Below are 25043 nucleotides of genomic sequence, written 5' to 3' on the forward strand. Positions count from 1 at the left end.
TTCACCAGGTTCTCCATATATACAAATGACACCTGCAGAAATTCCCTTTTCTATGCAACTGTTAAAGATACAGGAGCCCTGTCCTCCTTTCCATATGGTCAGCCTATGTTGTGCCCAAAACTATGAGCTGAGAAGTCTCTAGTTCAAATCACTCCTTAGTCATGGCAGTCTTCCATGTACAGTATGGGAATAATAATATAGTCTGTGGCTAGCCTTCCATCCACCTACGTTCTGGAAATACTAATAAAGACCTACATTTTAGGTTGTAATGTAACAATCACTGAAGTTCAAAGTATATTAACATTTTTGAACACTCAGAAAGTGTCCTAAATAGATTAATAACGCTTCACATTTATATGATATTCTTTCAATGTCTGAAGAGTTTCATGTACAATAAATCAGCAAGTAAATAAACAATGTATGTTCTCAGCAGGAATCAGAAGCAATCAGTAGAACCTCCTAGCTTCACAGTGGTGATTCACTTAATAAGCACAATTATTTTGTTTAAATCAAAATCACTACAGGAGAGCCTATCTGAGATGGCAGCCAATTCAGAAGCCTTCCACATTTTATTTAATTTTTTCTCAGGATTTACTATGAAGTTCTTTTTTATTGGTTTTGACTCTTTCTTCTTAATCTGTCATGCCTTATGCATTCTCCACCTTGTGCTGATTGACAGGAGCTTCTGGCTCTTAATAAATCCAGTTATTTGAGAGCTTCCATTTCTTTCCTACTACTCCTATATTCTTTCAGTGTAAGAGAAGTGAGCAGAACAAACCTATCCACAGCTCTGTACAGTAAATCATTCTGTTAGGTAAAAGTGAAATGAATAGTGTGGTGCCCAAAGGAATATTTTAGCTTGTCATTCTTCTTCCAAAGGTGAAAGCAGTCAGCTAATTTTACTGTTCCTCAAAAGGAGAAGAGAATGAACTGCTTAAAATGGATGCTCTCTTATGGTGCATCATTCAAAGCTTTTTCCTTCAGCTTGGAAATAGTTCACTTTGCTGTCACATACTGATTCTTCCCCCATCCTCATCTCTCCAGTGGGTTTTTTCCCCTTTTTTTTACGTTCTTGATATGGCATTCTATAAAACAGATTGGCTTAGAAGTGAATTATGATTTTAGTGGCATTTGTTTTAAGTTATAAATTGGATTTCTTAGATCTGTAAATAATAATATTTAATTCCTTTACAAGCACTCTTGAAGAAATGTTAAACATGCTCCAACACCTGAGGGATTAACTACATTACTCGTTCCCTTTCTTCCAGGGACTCTAAGAATGGCAGTGCTGAAAGGGGATCTTGGATGCTATTAGAGATTGAATCCTGGAATTCTGGTTTTGTGATGGTACAGAGAGTGCCTATTAAACTTACAGTACTATCACAAGAATTGCAGTTCCCAAGGTTACTTATGGAAAGCCATGATCAAGTACTCTAAACTGGTAAAGATTTGTAATTTAGATCTTCCCTTAGAAACTAACTAGGTAATTATGACATGAGCTTTTGTAGGCTTCACGAGATGAATGCCTTCCCAACATTTATATCCATCAATAACACTCACTGTTGTCCAATTGGTTAGCTACCAAGTATATATCTAGAATGCCTTTTTATATCACCAAGGGAGGGGGGCTTTTCTTTCTGAATTTTTCCTAGTGGAAGTAAAAATAAAATCTACCTCTGGAACACACACATCTCCCCATAACAGACATGTTCAAGCATTTCAGAAGAAGTGCAAAACAAGAATCTATTCTTCATAGGCATGCTGGTCTTATTGATCCATGGTACTATCAGTAAATTAAGTGGGAGCACCGAGCTGTGATTCATAGAATCATAGAATAGTAGAGTTGGAAGGGGCCTATAAGGCCATCGAGTCCAACCCCCTGCTCAAACACAGGAATCCACCTTAAAGCATACCCAACAGATGGCTGTACAGCTACCTCTTGAATGCCTCTAGTGTGGGAGAGCCCATGACCTCCCTAGGTAATTGGTTCCATTGTCATATTGCTCTAACAGTCAGGAAGTTTTTCCTTATGTGCAGCTGGAATCTGGCTTCCTGTAACTTGAGCCCATTATTCCATGTCCTACACTCTGGGAGGATCAAGAAGACATCCTGGCCCTCCTATGCATGACAACCTTTCCAGTATTTGAAGAGTGCTATCATGTCTCCCTTCAGTCTTTTCTTCTCCAGGCTAAACATGCCCAGTTCTTTCCATCTCTCCTCATAGGGCTTTGTTTCAAGCCCCTGATCATCCTCATTGCCCTCCTCTGAACCCCCTCCAGCTTGTCTGCATCCTTCTTGAAGTGTGGTGCCCCAAACTGGAGGAAGCAAGTTAGTGCAAAGGATTCATGTGTATAATCTGAAAAAAAACCAAAAACTATCCTCCTCAAAACCCTGCTGACAATTTATTTTTTGCTAGCATTCCTGCCATCATTTTGAAAAATGAGGTGGGGGTGGAGAGTTGAGAACTTATCTTAGAACATACACTGGTGTGTTTTGAAAATGAAAAAAAAAGAAAGGTTATTTTATTCCAAATCTTCTGACATTGTTTCCCCTTTCAAATCATGCACTAGCTTGCCTAATAAGAATTCAGAAAAGAAAATTAACTTTAATTGAAGTCAACATAGGCATATTTACATGAGCTGCATATCTAGTGTAGTCACAGCTCAAACAATCTCTAAACATGGACTATCTAAACAACCATTTACCATCCCCAAGTGCTGTCACTAGTTGTGAAAAAAGGTGCAAAAAAAGATCTTCATCTTGTGCATCATTAGGCACATATAGTGGTGACCTCTTTAAGCACAGGATCCAGAGTTTCTCTGCTATATGGTAGTCACCGAAACAGCACCACCGAAACAGAAACAGGGTAATTAATTACCTGGGAAGCTTCTTTTCTTTTTTGCCAAATCCTTTAAACTGAGCATCTCATTAGACATTGATCAAATGAGAGTACATGAACGGTAATACTGGGCTTGTAATTTTATTTTTTAACAAAGATTTTTCAGTGGAAAGGCTGCAGGCAAAGAAGGAGTGGTTCATCAGAGCAAAGATTTGTAATGCTGCTTGGAAGGATCATTTTCTTCCTTGAGGTCAGCATCCTTCTGCTCCACACGAGCCTTTTCACTCCGGATTTTCTCCCTCCAAAGCTGCTTTTCATGTCCTTAAAAATGGCATTGGACATCTCAATACAGGCTTGCCCATAGCATATAATTAGGTCCTGAAAGATATTGTGCTTGTAGATTGGAGCAGTAGTCTTCTACCTTTTCAGACTTCAGGCCTATCTTCAGCCCAAAAATGTATTTAGGGAGCCACCCACTTTTTATTTCCCTCCCCCTTATATTTGCAAGGTGACACAACCCACATTAGGTCATGCCACAATCCAGAAATACTGTAGCAACTGATTGGCATGTTGAAGACCAATGGACTGTAGGATTCGTCATCCTGTATGTTTGGGTTTATGTAACAGTAATACAAAAATCCAGTTCCTAGGCAATTTGTGCCTTTAAAGTCACCAGCAAATCTTTTGTAGAAATGGATGCAATGAAATAAATAAATTCCAAACAATGAATTAACCCCCTTTTCTTGTAACTTGACCTCCTTTTAAAAGATTACTTAATTGCCATGTTTACTTTATAATGGCCTACATTTGCCCTATTGAGTTTGCAATCCTCGATCCACTTACCTGGGAGTAAGCCCCATTAAATTCAATGAATAGACATATACTTCTGAATAGACATGTATAGGATTGCATTGTGAATGACTTGTTCCACTTTAATTACAGCCTGGAGTTTTGATATTTTTGATGGTGTATTAATGTTTTATGCCGTCTCTCACTTCTTCATTTCTCCTGACACTAATCTAGAAACAGAACACAATGCAATGCAACCAACATACCCACCCCCCAAGATCACTGCTTAGTCTATGTTAAAATGCCACCAGAATTCATGGACATAAGTTTGGGGCAAGCAGGTTCTTTTGGCATATTTGTGGCACAGTGATTTGTACAATTAGGTGGTTCCAACCATGATCAGGCCATAAGCAGAAGGAAAGGAGGTGGAGGAAATCAAAAATAGGGAGAGGTGCAGTCAATTAGGCTTGGGCTTAAAAGGGAGCAAGGCAGGCTTACTAGAAGAGTATATGGATCTGCGGGAAGGTTATCATAAAGAGTTTATATGTAGGTGCAGGCATCTACATGCAAAATAGGCAGCCACTGTGGTGCTGGGTGAGATGGAGGAGACAGCTAATAGCTGTCAACAGCAATTAGCTTTGATACCTAAATGGAACTAGTTGTGGTAGTGAGCGGGAAATAATGAGGGCAGTTCTCTTCGTGCCTTGCCTATTGGCTTCTGAGGAACACCTGGCTGGCCACCACTGGACGGGATGGATCCTTGATCTGATCTAGCAAGATTCTTTTCATGTTTTCAATGAGAAGGACACATACATACTTGGACTCATGTATAGGGGCAGAGCATGGTTACTCAGGTTTGCATGAAAGTCACAAAGGCCATCCTACCAAATTGTGGCTTTAGGATTCTCATGAAAGTAAATTATTTGATTTAGAGAGGTTTTCTCCATTGTCATGAAATTGAAGACGTAAGCCTTAAATAGATGCATTCTAGTCATGGATTTTTCATTGGAGTGGATAGGATTAATAGGTCCCTATTACAGGGCTGTCATGACTAGCTCCTTGTTTTTCCTCCTAAGGCTTTGCCATATACTTTTTCAATGGAAATCAATCTTTTGTTCCTCGGAGGAGATCTCAAAACACTGGGGGACAAACAAAGTCTGCTGAAATGTGAGGAACTCAGAAGTATAGCACTTTGCACCCTGCTGTGTATGAAGATAGATTGAACACTGCAAATGTTGTCATGCTGCTTGTTGTTCTTCCTTTACAAAGTGAGTTGTGCGTCATGTTAAAGACATCTAAATTTGAAATTATGTCCTAGTACTTGATGCTAAGCAAGAAGGGGGAAAAACCTTTTCAATTTTGTTGTTGTTCCTCTGAAGTATAGTTTTCATCCTATCCTTTATTTCTTCTTCCATGCAGAAACACTAGTGACAGCATCAGCAATAACTACAAATACTTTGACTTCTGTCATAGGTTTGAATGGCTGAATTACTTCATATTTTATGTAGCTATAAATATTAAAGGCTGGACCAAACCTGAAGATTACATTGAGAGAATATAAAACACCAAAGAGTGAAATAGCCAGCCCTTTCTATTTTTACATCTTCCTCTGCCTTTGCATCTCTCGCCCCCCCCCCCCCATCCCAAGATTATTTCATTTTCTTCTTTTGCTTTTAGTACTGGTAATTTTTGTTATTGAGTAGAATTAATTTTCACTTTACTTTTTGAGTACAGTGTATATTAAAAGGGCTGGTGTAGCTGCTTATGTTACAATATTAAGCATGCTTAGTCTCCTTGGACAAGTTTACTTATGAGTAAACATGGATAGGATTGTGGTATTATAGTATCTGGCTTCTGACCATTAGGCCTACTTTGAACATAATATACTATGAGCCCCTGATATAGAAGCATCCATAATCATCCAGTTGTAACCCTCCTTTTCCCCCACAGCCTCTTCCATCTTTTTTCTTATTGCAAAAAATCCATTAAAAAACGCCTGTCCAACAATTCAGGGATCATTCCAGCAATAAGCCATGGAGTGGAGATGTGCTCACCTTCAGGCTAGGGATTTGTGCACTTAGAGCTACTGAGGAACCATGCAGTGCCTGAGTCCATGAGAACAAGAAAGCAACATCTCTCTGAGGCAACAAGCCACCCAACTCACCTTTCTGGGTTTCAATGAGGAGGAAAACAAGACCAAGTCTGATGGCAGTCAACAAGATCCCCTCCCTGGTCTTCAAGCAAGGAGCCATATCCAGCAGAAACCTAATGACTCTGCAGGAGAATTGTCTCCATCCTGGTTCTTTTGGGATGAGAAGGCAAGTCTAGGGAAGACAATGGAATGGAAGCCAGCAACTGAAGGTGGAAACAGGGCCACTAGAGGAGGAGCTGTTCAGCAATGCTGCTTGTCTGTCCCCTGAGGGGGCAGCTGTCCTTAACAAGGAAGATGCTCACCTGCCTTCTCTAACAGCCAGTGTTTGCCTCTCCCAGCAGAATATGATAATTGCTTTCTGCTCAGGCCTTGGCCTGAACGAGCTACTTTGGATGGCTTTTCGACTAGGACATCTTGAGAACTGAAAAAGTTGTCTACCCAGAAACTGTACTTGAACAGTGGGGCAGGAAACAAAGGCAAGAGCTTTGTAGGAGCAGGAATACCATCCCTCTAGGTTAAATGGAGAATATTAAATTGCCTACATATTACCTACAACTTGCCATCTCTTCCTTGAGGGGCCTGCCCAGGGGGAAAGATAGATGCAACTAAACCCAACCCTCCCAGTTTTACTTCTATTTCAAATATTTCTTGTCATGATTTAAAAAATGAGAGAGAGAGAGAGACAGAGAAATAGAGAGAGATGGAGTGCATTAGTGCATTATCTTAAATTGGGAAAAATGCAGGTCCTTTAGATCACACTAGAAGATTAAAGAAGAATTTGTACTTGAGAGGTTTTCATTGTTCTCTACTGCAAGCATTAGCCATAGTTAATCTTCTCACAAGTATTTCACTAAGGCATTTTTGTTGTATACATGTATACCGAATCCTGCCTCTCCCTCTCTTTCACCCACATAAAAAGATACAACTGTAATTTTCTTTCAAGAGAAATGAAACACAGTAAATATGTAAGGTCATTGACTACTAAGAGCACTGTGACCTTTTCACTCTGTAGACTCTTCCGGACCTTAGCATCTCTAGTGAACGCAATGTCAAAAACAAGGAGTACCTTGAAAAGAGCCCCATTGGATTAGGACCAATCAAGATGTGTATTTTGTATGTGAAGCAGACTACTTCAGCTTGGCTGCAATTTGCAAAGGCAATACCTTCACCGAGGAAACAGACATTTGGAAACTGAAACAATACACGTATCCATAAGACACCATCCTCCTTCTTGCTAGAAACCTCAATAGAGAGATGGGAATAGAGAAAAAAAGCATATAGCATCTTTTCTTGGGGCAGGAGAGTTCAATTTGGCCTGAAGACTGCCAGTTTCTAGTTGAAGGTTTTTAGTATCTCAGATGTAAATTATTATTATTATTATTATTATTATTATTATTATTGAATAATACAACAAGGGTAATAATAGGTATTAAAGGTAATAATAAAGACAATTACTTAACTGAAAACCTGACATCTTCCTACATGTTCCACATGCACAGAATTGCAGAATTAAAAATAGCAATGCATAGGATGCATATTGCATTTGTTACATAGCAGAGTTAACAAAATTTAAGAATTTCTACTCTATTCGGGCATGTGTCGACAACATAAATTTGAAGCATTGTGCTTTTGGACTGACTTACACATATGACTAGATTTTTAGAAACATGTACATTTTTCTGGGCATATCCAGACATACCAAAGGTTCTGGATTTGCACACACACACACACACACACACACACACACACACACACACACATTTAATGGTTCTATTTGTTTTGTTTGTAAGCATCAAAAGTAGCTAAATGCTAGAGAAAGTTAAAATTATAAGGCCCAGTCAATGAACTTACAACTTAATAACATCAAACAGATAGAAAAATATAACTGAACTAACTGAGTTGTCAAATGATTACACTCACACACACACACACACAGAGAGAGAGAGAGAGAGAGAGAGAGAGAGAGAGAGGGGGACCTATATACACATCAATATAATATTAGCTGTAAATAAAACATCAGTGCACGATTGGAGATTGGCAACCTAGAATGCGCTTGTTACGACTTGAAACTCAAGATATGGAGCAGTATTTTTATCTATGAAATTTGCCCTATGCCTGTGACAACAACACTGCCTTAACATGATAAAGCAGCCTTAAAATGGAGGGCTGAATGGGGATATGGAAGGTGTGCACTGACAAATTTGCTGTGTGTGTACATCCATAGACATACGTAGATTGAGGAAGGGGTGGGGGAAACAGGTGTCTCTTGTGGCTATGGGAATTCCTATCCACAGTGTATTGTATCACACCCCACAGATTTAATGTAGATTGTTAACATGTACTGACCCTCTTATGGTATATTTTATTTAGTTTGAGGTTTGTAACAGCATTGTAAACATTAGCATATAATATGAACATTGGTTGTGCACATCGTGCAGCATCCTAATACTGCACTGTGGTGTTCAGAGGATTGCTTTAAAAGGCAATTATAACATAATCCTGTTAATGTTTGTATCTAGCAGAGGAAAATCCAAAGTAAATGCCTGTAAAGTAACTAATAATTATGAATGCGAAGAATGGCGGCAAATATATTTAGTGTTGCAATAATTTGAGTCAATGCTCTTTAGCTCAGTAAATTATGTATTTCTCTGCTCTTTTTTTTCCTTCACTGAGCACATTCAAATTAAATTGACAGTGCAGTTTAGGTTTTGCCAAATGTATTTTAGTAGCTCCCTAGAAATGGGTCAATACCAGTGACACGTTGCAAAAAAATAAAAAAATGAAATGGCTCTTCTGTTCATTGTGGGTGTGAATTGAAGTAATGTGCTGGATCTATTCGTAAATTATTCATCCTTTTATTCTTCAGGAAGTGGTCTAAGATGACTAATACTTGGAAAGCATAAGGGCACTGCATAAGACATGGACTAGGGAAGACACTGGGTAGCCATTTATGCCTTTACAGCCCTGCAAGCCAAATTTGGGGCTGTTTTTCATGATATGGCCACAGCATAAGGGAGCTTGAAAGCTCATATGAGGAAGTTGCAGGATTGCATCAGCCAGCCCTGCTTCAGTGACAATGCATGTGCCAGCCACGTTTTTAGCAGTTTTGTGCATATCAACCCTGCATGCAAGGGGAAATCCTGAGCCAATGTACATTGATATGTATGTATCATCTCCTTCTCATCTCCACCAAATGTTCAGTGTGTGTTGGGGGTGTGTGTGTGAGTGGAGATTTAAAAGACCTCTTGAAACTTTCTTTCCAAAGTTAACAGGTGAAAAGCTGGTTAGACCATTCAATTTAATCTACCCAAAGCAGGAAATATGACTAGAACTAAAGAAAAATAAAGTCAAGGAGCCTGATTATTATATACAAGTGCATTTTTATGTGGATATTGAGTGCATTAAAGTTGTGTACAAAGGCTGGGTTGGTTCAAAAAATCTATTATTGGGTTGAAACAATGAGGCTCGTTTTATAATATTAATGGGTTTCCTTTTTCCTTTTCCTTTTTTTTTTTCTTTAGCCACAGGACCAAATCTTCAGGCTGGCCTCCTCCTTCAGGAACCTGGACCTTGAACCAGGGATCTTCCTATGGATGGGAGATGACGGCAAACAGAGATGGGGGAGACTACTTCATCAAGTAGGTGCCCAGCTATGGAACGAGTTGTATAAAGAAATTGCAGTGCAGGGATCAAACCCAAGCATGAATTTCGGCTGATTTCAAGTTTATTCACCTATCAGGTTAACCCATTAGCCAAAAGGGGTATATACATTTGTTTGTAAATTTAAAAATAGATATATAAATGTTGCAGATAACATCCTGAAGTAATTCACAGTAATGTGAGAATTATAGTTTCCCACTTTTCTGGTTTTGTCTCTATATCTAACACATGGAATTCACCTAACACTACTATTATTTTCTGCCATGGTAATAAGAGCATAATCTTTATTTGCAGTGTTTTTCACCCCTGAAGCAGCTCCATTAAAGAATATCATAAAGGTGTTGGGCTATTCTCCTATGCACATCTACTGGGACTTAGGGTTATAATCACGGGAGGTGCAATGGATGGTCTGAGAACCCCTGCTGCTGTGACATTATTGAAGCTAAGCAGGTTTGAACATGTTCATTAATCTGGATGGGAGCTCACCGGAAGAGCAGTGTGCAGTGTGTGTGTGTGTGTACAGTTGAAATCATCAGAGCTTGCTTACCAGTTTCAGTAGGATAGTTAAGCATCAATGACAGTTAGTGGCTTAACAGTACCTAGAGGCTGTAAAAACAGAATGCCTGGATGCTTTCAGACATTTGATGAAAGGACCCTGACAACTGTATTCTTGAGTACTGTCTGAGATGAAAACCCAGGGTATACATGTAAATACATTGTGCATCATTTCTTTGACTTACGTGTCTCACACAAAAATATGGGTTACACCTACTCCCTGTTAATAGCATTTAACTTGAAATTACTTGCACTCAGAATTGCAGAAAATCAACCTCAGCATTTTAGTGTAGCAGACACTGCATAGTAGGGAAACACTTCTCCCTTTTTTATGTCTGTTTCTTGTCCAAGCATGAGACTTCCGTCACTGCGAGTCATACAATTCGCAAAGACCTTAAGATCATTTGAAATTAAAAGTCAAAAATAACATCTGAGCAGAAAATTATATATATATACACACACCCACTCATATACATATATATTTCCAATTCAGTTAACAATATTGTTGTTATTGTTATGTAGCAAATGACGACCAGGCAAGGTAGCAGCTATCAAGCCCAAAGCCAAGATGTGCCCCATATGAGGCATACTGCTATCCCTTTGTCATAGCTGGCTAAGCCTAAAAAAACAAAAAACAAAAATCACATTTAACATTTTTAAACTCTTGGCCTATTTAGAATTTGGGTATTTTGCAATAGACGTGTAAGACTGTTGTGTGGTGGTGACTGTCCATAAACAATTAATGTTAACATAGAATGTATTTATTTATATATTACTTTGGGAAGCTCACAAAATGTTGTGGGAAGGTACATTGTAATGGAAGCTGTTTATTATTATTATTATTATTATTATTATTATTATTATTATTATTTATTTATTTATTTATTTATATAGCACCATCAATGTACATTGATGTTTGCACTTCTTTCCACCAAAGTATGATGTAGAAGCGTTCTCCAGGATACAATGCTCTTTATTTTTCCCCTGGTGACGATGGCCACCACCAACAACATAGATACTTCTGAGGGAAAAGTGAGTGTTGGGAAATTTAGCTCTCCTTGCCTGTCTGCATCCATTTTCACCAAAGTTACATGGCCACTTGTCTTTCTATGCCCTTTATGTTGATTGCTTGTTCTTGAACCGTCAGGAATGGCTTCAAATAAGCTGTAGGCTTGGTGAATACCCTGTTGTATACAAATAATATATAAGCCTGCTAGTTTTGTTGCCCCTTATTATGTGCTTGAACGCTCCTCCTTTTCAAAGAAGTGTTTCTGATTTGAAAGTCTGAGGGTTTAGAGGTATTGGCTGAAATACAGTGAATTGTTCAAGGCGATTTTTTTTCTGCAGCACTCACTCTGAATGCAAACAGACCTCTGCTCAAATCATAAAGCTTAAAAAAAGTAAGAAAACCTAAACAGGGCAAATAGATGGATGGAAAATACAAAGGGAGAAATATGTGTTGCATCATCGCCTTTTCAAGGCTTCTGGAGCTGTATGTGCTCCTCCCCTGTTCTGCTTCAGACCAATGGGTTTGATCGGAAGCCAAAACACTTTGTGTCTTGATCCTAAAATCCCAATTGTTCCACTCTTATGGTCAGGCTTCTAATCCGCTGGGAATCAACTCTTAGTCCTGGGACAAGGTGAAAGATGAACAGAAAGATCAGGACATATAAACCTCAAATATCAGACCATTCCAAGCATATTGGGCAGTGAAGAGCCAGGGCTCTGTCTCCAGTACCTTCTTCCTCTCCATTAAAAAAACCAAAAAACAAGCCCCACAAAGGGGCTTTTTTTGGTAAGCATGAGGGAGACATCTTATTTGCTTTTAGCTTTACAATTGAAGATTGAAGAGTGCTATGAATCTTAAACATTCAAATACTTTTTTAACTTTTAAAATGTTTGTATATCTCTATGTATTTTAACTGTACATGTTTTAATTTGTAAAGCTGCCTTGAGACCCAGTATTGGGGAAAAGATTGATGATGATGATGATGATGATGATGATGATGATGATGATGATGATGATCCCACAAGAGCTGCTCATCGAAATGGTGCTTCCAAGGAGGAAGGGCAATTTCACCAATTGTCCTTTCCCCCCACCCTGCTCTCCCCCAAAACCAACTCTGGATTGTTGGGATTTCTTCTGGAATACCATAGGAGGTGGCATGAGGGACTGTAGGGAAGAAGGTGAATCAGTGAAAACTGCCTCTCCTCCACTGTTCATTAGTGTGAGCCTCTAGTGCTGGAGTGGACAATATGTGACTCTCCAGATGTTTTGGCTTACAACTCCCTCCAGTCCTAGTTAGCATAGCCAATAGTGGGGGTGGATGGGAGTTGTAGGCAAACCATTTGAAAGGCCACAAGTTGTCCACCCCTGCTCTATTGGATCAAAAGACTTTGTGTCAAGAAGAGGACCCCTGGAAAAGCACCAGTAGCTTGTGATCAAAATAGTTCAAGGGCCAAGAGCTGGAGAATTGTTGTTAGAAGGATGTAACAAAACAAACAAAAAATGCGCCGCTCAGTTTTCAGGCACTCCACAGGCTGCAGTACTGGAAAGCCCCAAAGGAGGAAGCCCTGGTTAAGTTCTTTAGGGGGCTTTTCAGAAAGCGCAGTAGCCAGTGAAGCTGCAAGGAGAGATAAAAATGGATAAAAATGTTATGTGCACACAGAGTAAGGTGAGAGATTTCTCCGAAATTCTCAACATCCCTGCATAAGTTGCAGAAAAACAACTGCCTCTTTCGCAGGGAAATGAAGAGGTTGCTAAAGAGCAGGTCGGGTTTTGGCACAGCACTGGGGGTGGGGGAATCTTCCAGTGCTGCTTCAGCCCCGTGTTTCCTTCAAACCCCACAGCATCACAGCTGCGGGATGGAAACAGTTAATCCCAACGCAGGAGGGAGTGTGTGTGTGTGTGCGCCTTGTCCCCTGTGACCCTTCTCCAGAATGCCCCCAGCCTGAAGCTGAAACAAGGTCACCACCGGCAGATGAGGAAATACAGTGGTGACCTCACAGTCAAACAAAAAGTCGGGCCTTCTAACTTTTTAAATGCATAGCTTAGGGGAAAAGCCTCGTCTTGGCTGCGAGTTGATGGCTGCGTCGTATAACGATGCAGCACCACCAAACAGCCGCCATGGGGTAAATAGGGCATATAGACCGCCCCTAGTTCATATGAATCTGCAAGGGATCTGAAAGGGATCAAATTCCCTAGCATTGCCCTCTGCGTGTAGAATTGTGTCCAAACGCTTCTGCGTTAGTCGTCGTAATTCTCAGACACAGCAGCCTTGTGTCGTTCCCTCAATTCTAAACCCCAGGGATGGGGTTTAGTTTCACAGTATAGCCCAAAGGACTGATTTGTAATAAAGTAGTGCATTTGTTATAATGGCTTCCTTTACCTCTTTAGTTGTTTCTGCAAGTTGTGTTCCCTGAAGCCTCTTGAAGGAGCCATGCAATAATCCAGGCCTCATCTGAATGAGTTTTGTTTTTCTTTATTGCAAATGAATCTTTCATAGCTGCTTCCTCGTGGCTCTGAGAGCGCCAAACCCCATCATTTATATTATTAATGACATGTCACCAGCAGGCTCTGCTCCCTAACAGCTAATAACACCAAGACTATTCAACGCTGAGGTATACAAACATACTCATCAGTTTATGCTTCAAAATCAATAATAAACAAATGTGAAGGTCAAGATCTTTGACTCCCATTTACTGATAGGTTCCAGCACTGTGCCTGCTTGTTATTTCATACCAGCTTTTTCCAACCTCTTGCCCTCCATGTGTTGGACTACAATTCCTATCACTCCCAGTCAGCATGGCCATTGATACCATTAGAGGGTGCCAGGTTGTGGAAGCCTGTTTCATATTGTATTTTTTTACTAATGATGTTCCCTCCCTCGATCCAAAGGGAGAGGCAGGTAAGAAATAAATAAATAAATAGATGATGATGATGATGATGATGATGATGTCATCTATGGGTATATACATCCGTTCCTTTTCCTAGTATCCATTCACTGGTTTTTTGTGGTTTTTGTTTGTTTGTTTGTTTTGCTGCTTTGGGGTTTGTTCATAGAATCAGGGATTCCCAAAGATGCTAATTAAGAATTGTAATCCTGAATCAACAACTATACCTGAGGCCTGTTTACACAGGCAGGGAATGCTAGGGTTTTTTATCCACTACATTTTGGAGGAGTCATCTTTTGAGAAATAGATGATATCCAGCATGATATTTGGAATGAGTGTGTGTATGTATTCCTTGCAGATACTTTCATAAAGTCTGCATTGTAAAGAGAATATGACCTTCAGGGGTGGCCCTGTTGTCCATGCTGCGGCCTACTTACTTCTGTTTGGCAACGACATGAAGATGCACTTCTCTGCAGTGGTGTCTGATCTGTGGAATCATCTCCCCTCTGTCGAGTGTCAGGCCTCAGCACTGGCATGCTTTAGGTGTTTATTGAAAATGTTTAGTTCGGTTTTCCCCAGCCATGAGCTTTCTTTGTTCCAGCCTCATGATATCATTTTGTGTGTGTAGTTTTTGGTTGGTTGTTTTTTATTCTTTTGTAAACCGATTCAGGAAGCAGTATATAAATATTGCAAATAAATTTAAAAATAATAATTAAATACATTTATTTATTTATTTATTTATTTATTCATTTTTATTACATGTATATACCGCCCCACAGCCGAAGCTCTCTGGGCAGTTCACAAAAGCTAAAAACAGTAAACATTAAAAGTATACAAAATTTAAAAACCATCAGAGACATAAAAACAACAGTATAAAAACAGCAGCATCCATTTAAAACAACAATTCTGGGGGCCATTAAAAAACAAACTTAGCGTTCAATGCCGTTAAATGCCTGGGAGAAGAGGAAAGTCTTGACCTGGCGCCTGAAAGATAACAATGTTGGCACCAGGCGAGCCTCATCGGGGAGATTATTCCACAGGCGGGGGGCCACCACCGAAAAGGCCCTCTCCCTTGTTGCCATCCTCCGAGCTTCCCTTGGAGTAGGCACTTGGAGGAGGACCTTAGATGTTGAGCGCAGTGTACGGGTAGGTTCATGTCGGGAGAGGCGTTCCATCAGGTATTGCGTTCCCAAGCCACGTAGGGCTTTATAGGTTAAAACGAGCACCTTGAATTGGGCTCGGAAATGTATAGGCAGCCAATGCAAGCGGGCCAGAATCGGTGTTATATGCTCAGACCTCCCTGCACCAGCTATCAATTTGGCTGCCGCATTTTGCACAAGCTGCAGCTTCCGAACTGTCTTCAAAGGCTACCAGAGTATGGACAACTGAAGCTAGGTTATCCCTGTCCAGATAGGTGGGAGGCAGGAGGTGTTGGGGGCAACCACAAATAATAAGTGGCAGTCAAAGCCATAAAGTATATCAGTCGCAGACCTGAGACCAGAGTTCTAGCAGTACTTTTAAAATGTTTACCTAAATCAAATTTTCAGTTTAACTGGCCGCAACTACACCTATATTTCCTTTTCTTAAAGAGAGATGAGTAAGAAATCCTTCCAAAACCCTCCAAATGTATAATGACTTCACAAGCACAGAACTGCTTTTTTAAAAGGCACCCTCAAATGCTTAAGTGGATCAACTTGCTCACAATGCAGTCAGAGTGCAAATTGCTTTTTGCTGACTCTGACTCTGCAAGCAAATCAATCGTAACTTGATGAAGGACTGCAGCACTGGCCCATAGAAGCCTCAGCATAGGCAACACCATGTTGTTCAGCACATCATCTGGCTGTCCTAGGTGGTCTCAGAACATAAATTCCCCCAATCGCCATCCAATTGAAAAGTACTAGGCAACTAGGACCCACTCAGCACAAAGACAACAGGACATTTATATCATCAGCTTCATTTACTAGGATCTTCTATGTTCATGTTTTCTATGTTATACTCCTAATCATTTACTATCATTTAAGTGGTGTAATTCTCCATATTCACTGTGAAGTTACGTTCCCACATCAGTATCAGTTGATGGTTAACAACTGCATGTGTGAACAGACTACACTGAAAGATATTGCTTGAAGTGATATCCCCTTTAACGTGACATGGAAAGTTCCCAGATTTTTTTAATATGGCATCTTGCCCTGATCCTGACAAGTCAGACACCTCTGAAAGCATCCTTGTGGCTTTTGTTTAATTTTCTTTTCTTTATTTATTTTTATTTTTTGTGACTTGCAAATTGTTAAAACTTTACTTGGATAGATCTGTACAATAACAAACTCTTTAGCAATCTCTAAATGGCACTGAAAATATGAATTATTCCAAAAGGATGATTAAACAGAACTAGCTGCAGTTTCTGAACCAGCTTAAAGGCAGACCCAAATAGGAGGGGCGGGTAAGAAATAAATAAATAAATAAATATATTATTATTATTATTATTATTATTATTATTATTATTATTATTATTAGAGCATATTACAGTAATCCAAGCCCAAGGATACCAATGTGAAGTTCACATTGGCCAGGCTATCCCTGTCCAGGAAACAGCAGTTAGCATACCAGCCTAAGCCGCAGAGGTCACTTCGCCTCCAATGACAGCAGTAGATCAAGGAGCACTGAGAAGGCACCCATAAGCAGTTAAATGGATTTTGGGTGTCTGAAAATCCCAGTTTGTAGAAAGAGGTTGATCCCTCCACCCCCACCCCCATTTATGCCAATAACTAAGGAGAGGAGCTGGGTCTGCCTGTCCCACCCTGCATTAAGCAAAGGACCCATCCACCCACACATCTTCATCCATGTTCAGTGCAATGAATTGAAAAACTGGGAGGGAAAGATGAGTCATATCATGCACAGGATTGGATAGGCCGTTATCAGAAAGAGATTCATGTTCACTTTTGGAGACCTGGTAGTTTCATTAGTAGACTCCTGCCATGTGGCATGGCCCTGCTAACACTATAGCACTGGCAAGTAGGTAAAACCTACTGTTATCAAGGATAGCCTTCCCCAACCTGGTGCCTTCCAGATATGGTCATGGAGATGATGGGAGTTGTGGTCCAACACAGCTGGAGGACACTAGGATGGGGAAGGTTCGTCTGTGACAATCTTATATATTCCGACCAGAATATCCTGTCTTTAAGTCTGCACTCTTCTGCTTTAACTCAAAAGAAATTATGAATGACTATTCAGTAAGCTGTGGCAAGATCCAGAGTCTTAAATGGGCATCAGCCCTCCCTTGTCAGCTGTAGGTGTGAGAAAAATAGTGAACATAATCTGTGTCTTTGGTCGAACACTAGGAGATATATCTCATTTTTTCAAAATCTAAGTTTGTATTAACCAGTATTTTTATTAGCAATGCTGGTGAAGTTCATCCAAACAAGATTTTAAGTCCCAAACCCCAAGCCTTTTCAGGCTGGAATCAAAATCTGGGCTGGACTCAAAATCCTTTGCCCTGTCCTGCCAGTCCTCCCAATCTGCCAAGCATTCATTTTACCTTTCTCTTTATTCACACAACAAGCCAATTTCCCGCCCCGCTGCCGCATCTGGGGAAGGAGGCAGATTTGCAGGTGGGAAAGACCCAGTTCAATGCCCCACATGGGCTGATGCACGTGCGGCACAAAGCGTGGGTGGGGCCAAGCCTACAAAGGCAGGTTTTGGGGCAGGGTAGTGTGGGAAATTTAGGAGATGGAATAGGGATTGGTGAGCACTCTGGCATCCTTATGGTGATTGGCAAATCCAGAGGCCTGCTCCTCAAGGGTTATGTGTCCACCCTGCTAGGATATGGTTTGCCTTTGGGGACCTCCTTGTCTCATCTACTCAGGGTTCTGTGGCCCCAGGTGCGAATGACACCATTAGGTCTCTGCACACTTATAATAGAGTGAGGCTGAAGAGAGGGGCTGGGTTTGACTCCTGGCTTAGCAGAGTGGCTTGCCCTTAACAGCAGGCTAGATGCCTGAGGGAAGGACCTAATAGATTCCCACACTTTCACATGCAGATCCAAGGGAGGGGTGAATTTCCCTTATTAATAAAGAGGCCCTAGTTTATCCCAGAGCTCTGGTGTCTGTGTCTTTATTGCATGGGTTCCTTCTCCATTCACAAATGGGGATAGTGGTGGGTGGAGCGGACGAAGGAAGGGTCTCTTACCCCAACATAGGCACCTTCCTTTCTTCCCTCTCCTTCTCCCTCTCCCTCCATTGTCCTGATGGACAATGACTGAATCACATCATGAGGGAAAGAGAAATGGGGCTTGGGACTTCCTGGTCTTCCCCATGGCTTTTACATTGGCAGTCAGCTATGGCATCATAGGTTCTATATATTTCTCCTGGTGCAGGTAGATTTAGTGATGACCCTATCCCACCCAGCGAGTGTCACATTTGGATATGATTGTGTGGTTAGATGCTTTTCTTATGCTGCTTTTGTGTTTTTAGTAACTTTTTTGGGAGGATCTTACTGTTTACTTTGTGTTTCATATACATTTTGCACAAACCTGAATTACGAATGATAAGATTTTGCATGTGCGTGGGGATATGCATGTACATACTTTCATAGGCATGTTTAAATCCAGATGCATTCATTCATACCAAACAAAACAAAATAGTTGTATTGCTCGTTGAGGAACTAGTGTGTGTATATGATTGTGCCGCTACATAATATACAGGAAAAAGCTGAGCAACTCCAACATTGTTTTTGCTCAAATAATGTATAGTGTCTTCCTTCAAAGCAAATTCTTCGATTAAAGACCTTATTGAAAGGTATATATAGCGGTTATAAAAACTGCAATGTATGGCTTTTCAATTCAGTTTTACCATAGCAACAGAAATTAAGCACGTAGGGCAAGACACCAGCTGACTGTGAAAAGAATGTTTGAAATTTCTTGTGTTTTTAGCAGCAGTTTGAACTGAGCAGTTTTATACAAAATGAAAGGGATTGAAGTGTTCCTTCTCTGTCTTTGGACATCAGAGAATATTTTTCTGACAGAGGAAGTAATTAGCTGGGATTACAAATGAGAACAAGGCAGACAGGTGCGTAGATATGCTTCCCCAGGAGACTTAATCAGTTTTCTATAATTAAAATCCCAGTTTGCGTTGCATTTTAGGTTACAGATAGCACGGACTGTAATAATGTTGGCACCTTAATATTGCTCATAGGAACAACTTTGCCCCCTCTGATGGAAATATGTGAGCATAAAGAATTAAATGTATATTTAAATATATGTCATAAGATATTGAAAGTTGTGTTAGGTTAAATATATGTTGTTTTGCCTTTAATGTGGGGTGCAATGTTTGCCCTGTTAGGTGCGGCTGAAATGATTGTCTTCATTGTTCTTAAGCACATCTGTAAGTAGATGCAGCCTTGCATCTGTTTTAGAGTCAGTATGTGTCTGTATTCAGGTCACTGAAAGCTGATTTAAATGTGAGAGAATCCTCATGGAGTCAGCCAAAACGTATTAGCTGTGTAAATGATCCACACATCTTCCATAACTTTTCAGTGGCTCTTCCCCATATGCATGTAGCTTCAGCATCTGACGCAGCTCTCAGTTGGACCTTAACTTACTGGTGCAGAAATACTGCACACCTGAGGGCATCACATAGACTTAAGAGCCTTTAAAGTTACACCATCAATACAGAACAGCCTTAAAATTCAGGGTTTTGTGGCTTTGAGGTCAGGGCTTTTTGGAAGGCAGGAGGGACATTGAATGTTCCGTATGCGTATGGCTATGGTAACTTCCTCCTTTCCTGCTGCCACCAGTTTCTCCTGCTTTGATGTTCCTGGAGTACAGATATAAAAATGGAAGCCATGAATAAATAACCAAAGTGTGTATATATGTGTGTTAAATGTAAATGTGTGGCAATGACTGGTGGAAGGCAGGGACTGTACCAGCCAGCTCTGAATGTCCAAACTTGTCTTGATTCAAGATGTGAAGCATCCCAAACTGATAAGAGCAGCTGGGCACTGAGAGTCTCCGGGAGGATCACTCTGTTGGTGGGAGGCATGGAAGAGTCTCCACTTCAAGCAACCAGCTTGCCAAGACACAGCATTGGCATGCCAAGCTGGGAAGAAAGATGTTTGGGGAAGCGGAGGAGAAACAGGGTCCTTATAAGAGCCTACTCTGCTTTTGTGCTCTCTGCTCATACAGATTTAAATTGATGAATCTGTCCTGAGATTCTCCTTCCTCCATCTTCTGAGATTTGACACCGTGTTACCAGTGAAGAATTTGTCAGGGCTGGTGGGCAGGGGCTTCTTTTTAAGCAATCATTTCTTCTTCACAGAAAAATACTATGCATTAATTCTGCAAAAAAAAATGTGTTTAAAAATTGCTGGTGTGGGTATTATGTAGTATTTACGTTCTGTTTTGTTATCCTAGAATCTTAGTGATCTGCCATGAGGTCTTTTAGAAAAGTAACTATGAAGGGATGTCATTATTTTACATAAGGTAATTGCCAATGTACATTTGGAGCAATGGATTTGTGCAGTAACATTGCTCAAGTCAGTGCATGCTCTGAAAAATTGCTTTGGCATCAGACACACTATAAATAGTAGTTGCTAAACGCAGTGTGTTACAATATGATGGATGACAGCTCTGCCAAAAAGCCATTTTCCCACCATCGGAAGGCAGCTGCAGAAATGTAGTTTCTCATTTATTTATGGGAAGGAATGGTCAAGAAAACCCCCCAACAATTCTCCTTGAAGAAGAAAAAAGCACACCTGCAATCTTATTAAAGTAAAAGCACTAAAATGGGCTCTAAATATATGGGCAAGATGTTCAGTGCATCAGCAATATTTTATTGGCATTTTGGAAGTTTACACAATTGCACAAATAAGAGCGAAAATAACAAGTCAGTTAACTTATCCAGGTTTACATACTGCCATCTTCTGCCTGTCCAGACAAAATAATTGCTGACACATGGATCCTTGCCTACATAATTAAACATTATTTGAACCACTATGAATACATTACATATTCTTTTGAGTCTGTTATGCTTTCTCGTCCAAGTTGAGCCTGCTGGGAGAGATGCCCCTGTTACCCCATCCTACTTACGCTGCACGTAACTGGTGGCACATGTAACAGAACGCCGTTTAGAAAGAAAGGAGGCAAAAGGAGCATTGAAGGTGTGCTGCTGCAGATGTAAGAACCATGGTGGTTTCTATGTCTATGTCAATGCTCCATATAATTAGCAATGCTCCATCTGATCTATGTTCAACTAATTATGGACATAGGACTTCTCTCTGAAGTGTGTGGTGCATTTCTTCAGGCTAATAAAATACAAGCTATTTTCCAGGAATCAAGAAGCAGCAACATTGACAGAGTGTGCTTCTAGGTAAGGCTTTTATTGTGCAGTTACCCTGCTCATACATGGAGTTTTACGGGGAGTCCAGACAATATTGTAATCTGTCATTTGTAGTATTCCTGGCCCTGGGTTTTCTCATCCTTTTTCCTTACCACTAAAAACAACAACAAACAAAAACATTTTAAGGGGGGAGAGGTGGAATAGTTCCACAATTGGTTGTGCTAGGAAGTACCCCAAATGTTAATTGCATCATGGTTATTGTGGGCTGGGATACAATAGAAGAATCTGGATTAAACTGCATTAAGAATTCTTAGCAAAACACTGTGGATGCCACCTGAAAATTGGGTTCTTGGCTTTGAAGAGCGTTCTGAGCCTCATGATTTATTCTATAAACCAATAACTCTTCAAAATGCAGTCATAAAAATAACCACAAATCTTTGCTTCTGATGTTTGGATGGTCCTTTTATCTAGCATTTATAATGGGATCTTTCCTTTCTTTGAATACTCAGCCATGGTGATTACTGACAACCAGGGTGGATGCTGCTTTGGTTCTGGGTGCCTGTTCTCAGTGCAGCTCAGGATTCAGAACGATTTAATTTAACAGACTGTAGAGGCACACAGTTCGGCTATAACCTGTTTGCTCCTTTATATATAGGAGAATGGAGATGAATAGCTAATTTTGCTGCAGAGAATTTGCCTGCCATGAATCACAAATACTTCTTTACTTTGTGACTCCAAGAGACTGATCAAAACATTGCTGCACACTCTGATACTGACAGAAAGGATTAATTGTACTTCTTCCTTCTGCTTTTCTCCTTGCCCTGCTCCCCCAACCCCCAGGCAGGGGAAAGAAGCATTTGCATCATGATTTCGAAAGGAATTAAGTGCTTCCAGCATGGCTAGCACAGTTTTCATTTCACCTGAAGATTACATTGACATTGTTGAAATGGCCTGAAGGATTAGGGAGGAAGGAGCTCGGTAAGCAAAAGGAAGAGAATCAACCTGGGAGCACCAACTGAAGGTGCATGACGCTCCAGTCCATCCTAAAGAACAAATGTAACTAGGAATAAAATAAAATAAGCATTATCTCACTGAATCAAAGAGGAATGAGTTTTATTGGAGGTACCAACACTGGGCCAGTTTGTACAACATGACAACGTCATGGGTTAATTTACCTGCAAGGAGCTGTAGCATGTGCCAGGTGCCATTATGAATATGCAAGCCCTGACTTGGGTTTGCCATGGCTTGTTGTGTCATCCGAACCTGGGCAGCAGCAGTGATTTGAGAGTTAAACAACCTGTGCATAGCCCTAAAACAAACCATGTCACTGATGTTCTAGTTGTTTTATGTGATGGTTGTATTTTGTTATGATATGGGTGATTGTTTTAGCTGTTCTAAATGTTGTATGTTTTCATTTTGTTGCAAGTCACCCTGAGTCTTTTTCTGAGTAAGGCGTTTAAGACATTTAATAAATAAATAAATACATAAATCATAATAATCGAATACCATCTGCTGTGTAGAACAAATGGCACTCTATGTGCATCCCTCAGTCCAGTTAGTTCTGTTGTTCCACTAGTACTGCCCAGTACATTGACCATGTTGGGTGAGAGGGATGGGAGTTTCACGTCAGCGCATTTGGAAGGCATCAGGTTGAGGAAAGCTCATCTAGCATTTATAAAGCACCAACACTGCACTAGGTTGACCTTCTCATCCTCTACTTTTTTTTACATATAAGGCCAGGACAAATGTTATTTTGTTATGTGAGGAAGAAAGCAATGAAGATGAAATGTGTGAGGCAGCATATTGCTCATTTTAATATTATTTTGATGCCATTTCTTATTAATTCGGGCAGAAACTTTTTTTTATGAAGGCTTTGAAGAGCATTAATTCTTGATGAGGGCAATTCCATGTTTGCTTGCCCAAACCACTGATCCATGGGTGGGGTGGGGGCATGGCTTAGTGATAGAGCAGATGGTTTGCATGTAGAAGGCTTCTGTTCAATCTCAGGCATCTCCAGTTAAGGTTTGAAAATTTCTGCCTGAAACCCCAGAGAACTGCTGACAATACTGGACTAAATGGACCAATGGTCTGAGTCACTGACTGGGTTCAGGTAACACAATAATGGTGATTTAATGGTGGTTTAAAGAGTCAACAGTTGGTTATTTAACACACCATGGGTTATCATGTTGTGTGGATGGCACCGTTGATTATTTTCTTGGCCACCATTGGTTATTTTGTCAGCCACAGAGTCACAAGGCAAGAGCAGTCAAAGTGGTGGCTGCTGCTCTAGTCCAAGTGGCAGCATAGATTTTCGGCAGCAATGGCTGATGGGATGCTATTGGGAAGACTGAGGAGGTAGAGAGGGTGAAGGATGAGTGAGTCAACTCAGTGTGGCCTAATAGTCAATGCTGATCCTAATCCACACCATAGTTGGTTATTTATTTATTTATTTAAAACATTTATATCCCACCCTATATCATTAAGATCTCAGAGCGGCATACGGATAAAAGCATACAGTATAAAACAATAAATATGCACAGTTAAAAACAAATTAAACCATGAACCAAGTTAAAACAATATATAATTTTAAAGCAGTAAAAGCAGTTAAAACAGTTAAAACAATGTGCCAGTGAGTTTAACCATAAAAGGCTTTGTTAAAAAGCCGTGTTTTCACTTGGCGTCGAAATGAAATCAGTGTCGGCACCAATCGGGCCTCCAAGGGAAGGGCATTCCACAGTCGGGGTGCCACAGCAGAGAAAGCCCTCTCCCTTGTCCCATCATAGTGTATATGTTGCATTGGTGGGATGTGGAGAAGGGTTCCTCCAACAGATTTGAGGTCTCGGGCAGGCATACATAAGGAGAGGCGCTCTATTATCATGTTGTGTGGGGAGTATCCCCAAGATAATTATTACCCCACTGTTGACTATCATTTTGTCTGAACGCAGTCAAGGCAGTATCCTATCTTCCTATTCTTGAGGGGAAAAACTATGTGGGGGGAGCATCTAAACAACTTTATTCGCTAAGAATTCTTTAGAATGAGGGAAAAGAAAGCATATGTAGGTATGTGCCCCAGAGGTAAAGGAAATACTTTCCATAACTGTTATATGTGGCAATTTAAAGAATTGATTAGTTCAGTTTAAAAAATTTATCTCGGAGTGGCTGCTGCATCTCAAAATGTTGGTTTATTCCTATGACATAGCCAATGCGATCTCATTTAAGCAAGCAGAGGTAGTAGGTGTTTTTTTCTTTGTCTTCACAGTGAGAAAAGTTTATTCAGTAATGCTGGCAATCAATTGATAGCCAGAGCTGAAACTCATAAAAGAAGAATGCAACTCACAGAAGTTTAAATATGGCTTTCATGGACAAAAGGTCGTAAAGGAAAAGATGTGTATAAAGACATAATAAAACGTTAAATCAAACATATAAGCATGCCTTTTGAAGGAACCTGCTGCATACTGCTTTCTTCCCCTACTGTACGAAAAGACACCCTCGGGGCACTGGGGTGCCTTCCATCCACCATTAAGAATATTCAGATTGCATTGGAAGATCACTACAGGGTGATATAATTTAGCATGTGTACTGAATAGAAGTAAAATAAACGACAAAGCTAACAAAGTACTCCATGTTAATTTTTATTTGGCCTGAAGTATTTGAGGGGGAAATTAAAGCACTATGAGATATCAGTGTTATTGTGTAGACATTTTTATTGGACTGCTTGTAAACATTTAAAGGCAGCCGCATGTACTTTCCTGACATTATCTAAATGTAAGAAAGAAGCAAAGGTACTGAAAACTGTTGACACACTAATGCAGACTTCCTCAAC

At 40.3% G+C, this 25043-nt stretch overlaps 1 protein-coding gene across 1 annotated transcript in view; it reads left to right on the forward strand.

Moving 5' to 3' along the window:
- FRMPD4 (FERM and PDZ domain containing 4) overlaps nucleotides 1–25043 on the forward strand; it is a 246807-nt gene that overhangs the window by 142521 nt on the left and 79243 nt on the right. Inside the window, exon 2 of the mRNA XM_063126381.1 lies at nucleotides 9302–9418. Coding sequence (XP_062982451.1) covers nucleotides 9302–9418 — 117 coding nt within the window. The remainder of the gene's footprint in view (nucleotides 1–9301; nucleotides 9419–25043) is intronic.

Source organism: Elgaria multicarinata, chromosome 5 (assembly GCF_023053635.1).
Source record: "Elgaria multicarinata webbii isolate HBS135686 ecotype San Diego chromosome 5, rElgMul1.1.pri, whole genome shotgun sequence".
NCBI classification, from domain to species: domain Eukaryota; kingdom Metazoa; phylum Chordata; class Lepidosauria; order Squamata; family Anguidae; genus Elgaria; species Elgaria multicarinata.